Source organism: Borostomias antarcticus (assembly GCF_949987555.1).
Source record: "Borostomias antarcticus genome assembly, chromosome: 16".
NCBI classification, from domain to species: Eukaryota; Metazoa; Chordata; class Actinopteri; order Stomiiformes; family Stomiidae; genus Borostomias; species Borostomias antarcticus.
This window is the reverse complement of record NC_140249.1, coordinates 602,799-612,689: the sequence shown is the minus strand read 5'-3', so window position 1 is coordinate 612,689 and position 9,891 is coordinate 602,799. Positions and strand designations below refer to the sequence as shown.

Below are 9,891 nucleotides of genomic sequence, written 5' to 3'. Positions count from 1 at the left end.
AAGCAGATCAAAGGTACGACCGCTCTCTCTCTCTCTCTCTCTCTCTCTCTCTCTCTCCGCATGGAGACGTGTGTGTGTGTGTGTGTGTGTGTCCGCCAAGGTTATAATAGTTTAGCTTTTTTCATTAGTCTTCATTTTTTATATTGTTTTACCTTTTTCTTTTCAATTTCAGTTTAGTTTTAAATTCGTTTTTAAACCAGGTTTGCTAGTTTAGTTCGTATTTTTTTGAAAATACGTAGTTTTAGTTTAGTATTTATTAATTTCAGTATTAGTTTTAGTGTTTTTTCTTCTGCGCTAGCCTCATGAGACCATCCTCAAGTTGGTTCACTCCGTGTGAAACGAACCATCTGGCACACGTCAGGTGACTCCTGCGCAGGACACAGCTAAATAAAATGGAGGATACATACAAAAAATACATTTTCTCTCTAATTGTAGTTTATTTAGTTAGTTTTGTAAACACATAATACAGTTTTAGTTAGTTAAATATTTTTTGTAAAGCCTAGTTTTTATTTCAGGTAACTAAAATGTTTTGGTATTGTAGTTAGTTTTCCTGAACTATAATAGCCTTGGTGTGTGCGTGTGTTGCGGTGGGCGGGGCTTGGCCGTGGCTGGTTGAACTGCGTGCCATCGTGCCCCCCCCCTCTGGGCGGCGTGGCGTGGACGTGATGTAGCTGGGCTGACCCGTCCCTGCATGCTTGCATCGCATGACCCCCCCCCCCCCCCCACCGTGGCGCTCGCACACCACACCACGTTCGCTCCACTCCGATGTCAACCCCACGACCCCCCTGTCCCCGACCCCCCGTCTTCCTCCCACCAGTCCCGTGTGTCCATCCATTGACCCCCCCCCCCCCCTGCTCTCAAGATGTTGGCCAACACGTTTCTCTCTCTGTTTTAAACGTGTAAACGGACGGCCGCCACCCCCCCCCCCGGCAGGACGACAGCACCACCTTTTCCCCAAAGGCTCCCTGAGGCACCAGGCCGTGCTACACTCATACAGACGCCACCACACCTCCTCCTCCTCCTCCTCCTCCTCTGCCCCGAACACACCCAATCACACCCCCCCACGCCCCCCCCCAGCCTGTAGACAGGTTCCACACCTCAGTAAGTACTCCCCTACCCCCCCGCGCCAGTAAGTAGAAGCACCAACACAAACACCTCACACACCTGTTCATATCTGCAAGGACTAGCTCTAGACTAGCTCTGCCCCGTTCTCCCTCTCTCTCTCTCTTCCTCTCTTTTTCTCTCCCTCCCTCTCTCTCTCTCTCTTCCTCTCTTTCTCTCTCTCTCTTCCTCTCTCTCCCTCTCTCTCTCTCTTCTTCTCCCTCTCTCTCTCGCTCCCTCTCTCCCTCTGTCTCTTTCTCCCTCTCTCTCTCTCGCTCCCTCTCTTCCTCTCTTTCTCTCTTTCTCTCTCTCTCTTCCTCTTTCTCTCTCTCTCCCTCTCTCTCTCTCTCTCTCTCTCTCTCTCCTTCTCCCTCTCTCTCTCCCTCGCTCTCTCTCTCTCTCTCTCTCTCTCTCTCTCTCTCTCTCTCTCTCTGTGTCTGTGTTTGGTGAGCCCCCTGGTCACTCAGAAGCACATGGTCCGGTCTGTGTCGTGTCTGGTCCTGTGTCGTGTCTGGTCCTGTGTCGTGGTGTACTGTAGCTCTTGTGGTGTCCATGTTTCTATATGTGTATTGTTGTCTTGTGTTGTTTTTATGGCTTTATGAGCTACGTGGCATTTTAATTTCCTTCGGGATAAATAAAGTGAATCAAATCAAATCAAATCAAAGTCATGTCTGGTCCTGTGTCATGTCTGGTCCTGTGTCATGTCTGGTCCTGTGTCATGTCTGGTCCTGTGTCATGTCTGGTCCTGTGTCGTGTCTGGTCCTGTGTCGTGGTGTACTGTAGCTCTTGTGGTGTCTGTGGTGTTCTGGTGTAACTGTGGTGAATGTTCTCGGTGGGCAGAGCAGAGCCTGGGAGAACAGGAGCATGACCAGGGGGGGGGGTTGGGACAGTCTGGTTAAAGACAGGGTCTCATGAGTCATCCATAACCTACCAGGGCTTCAGCCTGCTGGGCTGCCAGGCGTGGCTGCGTGTTTCCTGAGCATGTGGACTTGTGCCGTGCGTGTTGTTGTTTGTGTCATGCGTGTTGTTGTTGTTGTTGTTTTTGTTGTTTGGGCCTGTTCCCCGGTGTTGTGACTGGTCGCTGTGAGCACTCGTCTCCACCAAGCTGCTCCTGCATGAACCCTGGAGTAGTTAACCTCTAGTACACACTTATCATTCAGGCTCTTTCTTCCCCTCCTCTCCTTCCTCTCCTCTCCTTTCCCCTCTCTCCTACGCTCTCTCCTTCTCTCCTCTCCCCTTCCTCCTCTCTCCTTCCCCCTCTCTCCTCCTTCTCTCTCCTACGCTCTCCTTCTCTCCTCTCCCCTTCCTCCTCTCTCCTTCCCCCTCTCTCCTCCTTCTCTCTCCTACGCTCTCTCCTTCTCTCCTCTCCCCTTCCTCCTCTCTCCTTCCCCCTCTCTCCTCCTTCTCTCTCCTACGCTCTCTCCTTCTCTCCTCTCCCCTTCCTCCTCTCTCCTTCCCCCTCTCTCCTCCTTCTCTCTCCTACGCTCTCTCCTTCTCTCCTCTCCCCTTCCTCCTCTCTCCTTCCCCCTCTCTCCTCCTTCTCCTCTCTCCTACTCTCTCTCCTTCTCTCCCCTTCCTCCTCTCTCCTTCTCTCCCCCCTCCTCTCTTCTCCTTCCTCCTTCTCTCCTTCTTCCTTCTCTCCTTCTCTCCTCTCATGTCCTTCTCTCCCCTTCTCTCCACTCGTCTCTCCTTTCTCTCCTCTCCTTCTCTCCGCCCCTCCTCCCCTCTCCCAGATACCAAACACAAGGTGGAGGTGGAGCTGGGCCCTCTGACACGCCCCCGCAGCAACACCCTGCCCAAGAGCTTCGGCTCCACCCTGGAGCACGCCGCCCCCAGCCAGGACACGCCCGCGGGGGGAGGGGGGGGCCCGGGCGGCGGGGGGGTCCGGGGCGGGGGGGTCAGGGGTCAGCCCAGGCCCACCAGGGAGGAGACCCTGGGCCAGATCCAGAGCCGCGTCCAGGGGAAGAGGGAGGAGGACGGCTGGCCCGAGGACGTCAAGGTGAGCTTAGTTCAGCACGCCATCCACTCAGCAACACACACACACACACACACAGGCACACACACACACACACACACACACACACACATGCTGAGCAGGCTCATGGAGTCGCCCCTGGCGGGTGGGAGCAGGCCGAGGGGGGAGAGCTGCTGGTTGAGGCTGCTCTGGTGTGTCCATGCAGAAGATGACCAAGGAGCAGCTGTGGTGTGAGAAGACGGTGCTGCAGAAGAACCTGCTCCACTACGAGGGTCTGCACGGCCGGCCCGCCACCCGCCAGGAGCGCCTGGGGGTCAAGCCCCTCTACGACCGCTACCGCCTGGTCAAGCAGATGCTCACCCGCGCCAGCATCACCCCCATCACGGTACACAGCGCACACACACACTCGCACGCACACACACACTCGCACGCACACACACACACACACACTCGCACGCACACACACACACTCGCACGCACACACACACACTCGCACACACACTCGCACACACACACGCACACACACTCGCACACACACACACTCGCACGCACACACACACTCGCATGTACACACACACGCACACGCATACACTCAATCACTCACACACACACTCCCTCACACACGCAGGCACACATACACACACACATACACACTCACTCACACACATACTCACTCACACACATACACTCACTCACATATACTCTCTCACACACGCACGCATGCATACACACACACTCACACACAAAAAATTCTGTGGAAATTTGGAAGTTATATTTAGAAAAATCGTATGGAATGTATAATTTTGGTATAGTGACAACACTAGTCAGAAGAAGCAGCAAAAATGGCGGACGATAATGAGAAGATTCATGCTGCACTTCCACAATTCAAATCACACATCTGGAAGAAGTTTGGCTTTCATAACTCGCCAGGTAAAAAAAAATCGCAATAAATGACGCGCTCACAGACCTGGTTTTAGTAGAGTTGTTAAATGATGCTCAGCAGCCCCGCCCCGCCCCGCTGGAAGGCAGCCCCGCCCCGCCCCGCCCCGCCCCGCCCCGCTGGAAGGCGAGCACAAGTCAAATAAAATGAAAATGACAGAGAAAGGGGACGATTTAGTGGTTAAAAGAAAATCAACGTCTGACATTTGGCGTTACTTCGGCTACCGAAAGGCTGATGTAACATCCAGCCTGGCGACAGCACAGGAAGCAATTAGCAAGATTAGAGAAGATGAGGAGAACTAATCCTCCCACGCCGTGTTTTACATAGCGCAATATATATCACAAAAAAGTATATTGCTGCAATGTATGCTTTTGTCAATATCGTCCAGCCCTAGTGTGTGTGTGTGTGAGTGTGGGTGTGGGTGTGTGAGTGTGAGTGTGAGTGTGGGTGTGGGAGTGTGTGTGTGTGTGTGTGTGTGTGTGTGTGTGTGTGTGTGTGTGTGTGTGTGTGTGTGTGTGTGAGTGAGGGTGTGTGTGTGAGGGTGGTGCGTGTGTGTGAGTGTGGGTGTGGGTGTGTGGGTGTGGGTGTGGGTGTGGGAGTGGGAGTGGTGTGAGTGTGTCAGTGTGTGAGTGTGTGAGTGAGGGTGTGTGTGTGTGAGTGATGGTGTGTGAGTGAGGGTGGTGTGTGTGTGTGTGTGTGTGTGTGTGTGTGTGTGTGTGTGTGTGTGTGTGTGTGTGTGTGTGTATCAGTGTGTGTGTGTGTGTGTGTGTGTGTGTGTATCAGTGTGTGTGAGAGAGAGGCGCTGCGTCCCCGGCGTGACCCCAGCGTGACCCCAGCGTGACCCCAGCCTCCTCCCTGTCCCCAGCGTGACCCCAGCGTGACCCCAGCCTCCTCCCTGTCCCCGTCGTGACCCCAGCCTCCTCCCTGACCCCAGCGTGACCCCAGCCTCCTCCCTGACCCCGGCGTGACCCCAGCGTGACCCCAGCCTCCTCCCTGACCCCTGCGTGACCCCGGCCTCCTCCCTGTCCCCCCAGGTCTCTCCCTCCAGCAAGAGACGCAGCCAGATCCTGCAGCCAATCATCGAGGGCGAGACCGCACACTTCTGCGAGGAGATCGAGGAGGTGGAGGAGGAGGAGGAGGAGGAGGGGGAGGAGGTGCAGAGCTCCGGGTCGCAGATCATCATGTCTCTGAACCCCCTGGCCCCGCCCACCTCCCAGACGGAGCCAGAAGGGCCAATCACAACCAAGATGGAGGAGACCTCCGGGAAGTTAGCCCTGGACCTGCGCCTGTCCAGCTCCGATGCCTCGTCTATGTGAGCGCACGCACACACACACACACACACACACACACACACACACACACACCGGCAGATGGAAACAGAGTGTCAGGCGCTGGCAGGGCTCCCATGGCATCTATTTAGAGGCTGGGATCAGCCTGCTAATCTGGTTACAGACTGAGTAATCTGAGCTCTCGCTGCTCCGACCCCCTCTGGGAACAAGCAGGATATTCCTGGACTCCAATGAGAATCCTATTGGATTTAGCATCGGACGCCGATTGGCCCGCGCAGATAGTGGGCTGGAGAGGCTGATTCAGTTTGGTCACTGACCGCAGATTTCCACTTTTCCAGTATTGCTAACGAGTCCTGCGCTCTAGTGAGCTGTGGGTTTGCTAACGAGTCCAGCGCTCTAGTGAGCTGTGGGTTTGCTAATGAGTCCTCGGTCTAGTGAGCTGTGGGTTTGCTAACGAGTCCTCGGTCTAGTGAGCTGTGGGTTTGCTAACGAGTCCTCGGTCTAGTGAGCTGTGGGTTTGCTAACGAGTCCTCGGTCTAGTGAGCTGTGGGTTTGCTAACGAGTCCTCGGTCTAGTGAGCTGTGGGTTTGCTAACGAGTCCTGCGCTCTAGTGAGCTGTGGGTTTGCTAACGAGTCCTGCGCTCTAGTGAGCTGTGGGTTTGCTAACGAGTCCTGCGCTCTAGTGAGCTGGGGGTTTGCTAACGAGTCCTGCGCTCTAGTGAGCTGGTGGTTTGCTAACGAGACCTGCGCTCTAGTGAGCTGTGGGTTTGCTAACGAGTCCTGCGCTCTAGTGAGCTGTCACTAGCATGTCTGGCACACGAGGTGCAATTTACTTGGACTTTCTACCACGTTAACTTTCATTTCTTTTCATTACACAAACGGCAAAGTTTAATGAGTTTTATAGTATAATCCCGACTATACGCTCCAGATGAAATAATGTTGAAATGCAGCTGGGTTTGAAAGGTGGTGCTGGCTCCGCCCCTCTGCCCCTGTTCTGCGGTGCTTGACCTCATAGCCCTGCTGTAGAGGAACCGTAGAGCTGCAAGCAGTAGGCCCAGGTCTGCCCTGGTCTGGGGGGCCCTACCCAGCCCTCCATCTACACACACACACACACACACACCTTTAATCTCATCCAGACCATGGTGTTCAGGCTCTTGGCCCAACCCGTTTCACCCCTCACACCCAAACAGGTCCACGCTGGGTCGCACAGTTCCTGTGTCTCACATTCTTTACCAAACTCACACACACACACACTCTCTCTCATACACACACACACACACACACACACAAGACTCTCTTCTTACGTCCCAACCTCGACCATTACCAAACTCACACACACAAACCCAGCGTTGCCAGGTCAGTGTGTGTTATTGTCCAGGGAGCGTTGAGGCTGTGGCGTGACTCCTCCCCTTCCTGTCCTGCCCAGGCCGGATCTCCTTGAGCAGCTGTGGAAGGCCCGCGCCGACAAGAAGAAGCTGAGGAAGACCATCCGCGAGTTTGAGGATGACTTCTACCAGCACAACGGCAGGTAGGGCCAAACATACACAACCATGCACACACACACACACACACACACACACACGCACGCTCTAGAGATGGGACTGATCCAATCCAATATCGGGATCGGGCTCTGATCCATAAGTGGTTCACGGATCGGGTATCGGCCTGACATCGCCGATCCACGTACCGATCCAGATGAAGTGAAAAAGCTCCAGTATTCATTCATTCAATCAGGCTACAACTCACGTTTCCCTCCGTCCACACAACACCAGACAAACTCCACTTTCACCATCACAACACACACACACACACACACACACACATACCCTCACACAACACCACACACACACACACCCTCACACAACACCACACACACACACCCTCACACAACACCACACACACACATACCCTCACACAACACCACACACACACACATACCCTCACACAACACCACACACACCCTCACACAACACCACACACACACACACCCTCACACAACACCACACACACACCCTCACACAACACCACACACACACACACACACCCTCACACAACACCACACACACACCCTCACACAACACCACACACACACCCTCACACAACACCACACAAACTCCACTTTCACCATCACAACACACACACACACACACTCACACACGTACCCTCACACAACACCAGACAAACTCCACTTTCATCATCACAACGGCAGGTAGGGCCAAACATCCAACTCAACCATGCACACACACACACACACACACACGTACACTCACACAACACACCGCACAAACTCCTCCCATGGACGCGACGCAGACATGATGCGTTCCGTGATGTGAAACCCTCCTCCTCCTCCTCTGTTGCCTGCAGGACGGTGCAGAAGGAGGACCGCGTGCCCATGCTGGACGAGTACAAGGAGTACAAGAGGATCAAGGCCAAGCTGCGCCTCCTGGAGGTGCTGATCAGCAAGCAGGACTCCTCCAAGTCCATCTAGAACACGCCCGCCTCCTCAGCCAATCAGCATTAGCGCCACAGCGTCAAGGTCTCCGTTGTCACAATGGGTCGTCACCCATCCATCTGACCCACCCTCCACTGAAATCCCTTCCCTCATCAGCTACTCCCCCCCCCCCCCAAACCAAGACCCAGCACACCCCCCCTCCCAAACCAAGACCCAGCACCCCCCCCCCCAAGAACATGTTGAGTCTCTACCCCGACAAGTAAGAATGTTAGTCATCTTCATCCTACACTCCACCTAGCATTCAACACGTGCTCACACACTCAACACACATGCTCACACACTCAACACACATGCTCACACTCAACACACACGCTCACACACTCAACACACATGCTCACACACTCAACACACATGCTCACACACTCAACACACATGCTCACACACTCAACACACATGCTCACACACTCAACACACATGCTCACACACTCAACACACACGCTCACACACTCAACACACATGCTCACACACTCAACACACATGCTCACACACTCAACACACATGCTCACACACTCAACACACACGCTCACACACTCAACACACATGCTCACACACTCAACACACATGCTCACACACTCAACACACATGCTCACACACTCAACACACATGCTTACACACTCTTCAACACACATGCTCACATTCTCTAGGAAACACCCTGAGCTCAAATCCTTCACACTCCCATCCTGTTCTCTGCCAGTCAGCTCTGACCAGAGAAAGCTCCTCCTCTGACCTCGTTTGATTGGTCTTTATTCTTTCTATTGTTTCCACTGACTTCTTGCATGGTAGTTTCTCATACTGAGAAATGCTGTGTGGGGAGAGTCAGGAAGTGGTCCTCAGTACGTCCACACTGGTTGGATTGAACAGTGCGCTGTCCCTCCCTCCGAGCGAGGGGATTGGTCACCTTATCTGTCATTCAGACTCATGTCCACTTTCCCATCCTGAAGACCCATCTCATCCTCCCAACTCCCGAAGGGTTTTTCAAGAACAGAAACCTTGTCAAAAGTCTATGTATTCCTGTAAATCAGTATGTACACATCCATATTTGTATGTTACAGTATGTTTTTTTTTTTCTTTAATGAAGAAGAATTAATTATTGGGTTGATAAGAAAACCTACTTTATTAGTATGTTATGCTATGAACCCCGTTGTTCTGTATATTATAAGATTTATTTGCCAGTAAAGAAACTGAGTGAGTTCATCAGTTGAGGACTGGTTGTGCTGTTGCATAGTTTAGAGTTTTGTCTATCGGCCTCCACAGCGACGGGAAGGCCCACCGGTCAGACAGGACAGACTAGTAGCGCCATGTTAGGATCCTCCCTGCATTTCCACTTTCCATTCTCGGCAATAACGCTGGAGCAGTGCGACTCTGGCATATAAATATGTACATACATGTATATTATTACCGTGTTATTGTTTTTTTATGCGTGTTTCAAGTGGGATCGGAGTGTGTGTGTGTGAGGTGTGGTGTTGGGTGTGGGGGCGTGTGTGTGATGATATATCAAGGGTGGTCCAGCTACATCAGTGTTACAGAAGAGGTAGAGGTCTAGCGGACCAGAGACGGCGCACACCTGTAATAACCAACCTGTAATAACCAACCTGTAATAACCAACCTGTAATAACCAACCTGTAATAACCAGCCCAGAACTCAGCCCCTCAGTACGGCCGGCAGCTCAGCAGCGGCTCAGCAGGTGTGCTTGACAGGAAATGCCCTCCTCTGGCACAGGAAGTATTAGTGGAGGCCAGGTGGTCTGTGTTCAGATGCACAGGTGTCCTGAAGACCGTTTTAAATGAGTGTCCCCATTGGCCTCCAGTCAGTCCCTGAGGTCCTCGGCACTGGGCTGAGCAGGTTAACCTTCTCACCTTCACAACATTGGGTCGAATTTCAAAAAGTCCTTTTCTTTGCCATCTTGTCTAACGCACCCAGTGATGGATGGTCTGGTCTGGTCTGGTCTGGTCTGGTCTGGTCCTGGTCTGGTCTGGTCTGGTCTGGTCTGGTCTGGCCTGGTCTGGCCTGGTCTCTGGTCTGGTCTGGTCTGGTCTGGTCTGGTCTGGTCTGGTCTCTGGTCTGGTCTGGTCTG

General features: G+C 53.2%; 1 protein-coding gene across 1 annotated transcript in view; it reads left to right on the top strand.

Annotated features, from left to right (window-relative positions):
• Nucleotides 1–8,775, top strand: part of fam13b (family with sequence similarity 13 member B) — a 49,735-nt gene extending 40,960 nt beyond the window's left edge. The window contains exons 13-19 of the mRNA XM_084451001.1: nucleotides 1–13; nucleotides 934–1,101; nucleotides 2,835–3,100; nucleotides 3,282–3,461; nucleotides 5,051–5,328; nucleotides 6,732–6,833; nucleotides 7,670–8,775. The exon at nucleotides 1–13 is cut by the window's left edge and continues 69 nt beyond it. Of these exons, the coding sequence (XP_084307127.1) occupies nucleotides 1–13; nucleotides 934–1,101; nucleotides 2,835–3,100; nucleotides 3,282–3,461; nucleotides 5,051–5,328; nucleotides 6,732–6,833; nucleotides 7,670–7,793 (1,131 nt within the window). The 3' untranslated portion in view covers nucleotides 7,794–8,775. The remainder of the gene's footprint in view (nucleotides 14–933; nucleotides 1,102–2,834; nucleotides 3,101–3,281; nucleotides 3,462–5,050; nucleotides 5,329–6,731; nucleotides 6,834–7,669) is intronic.
• Nucleotides 8,776–9,891: the final 1,116 nt, after the last annotated feature.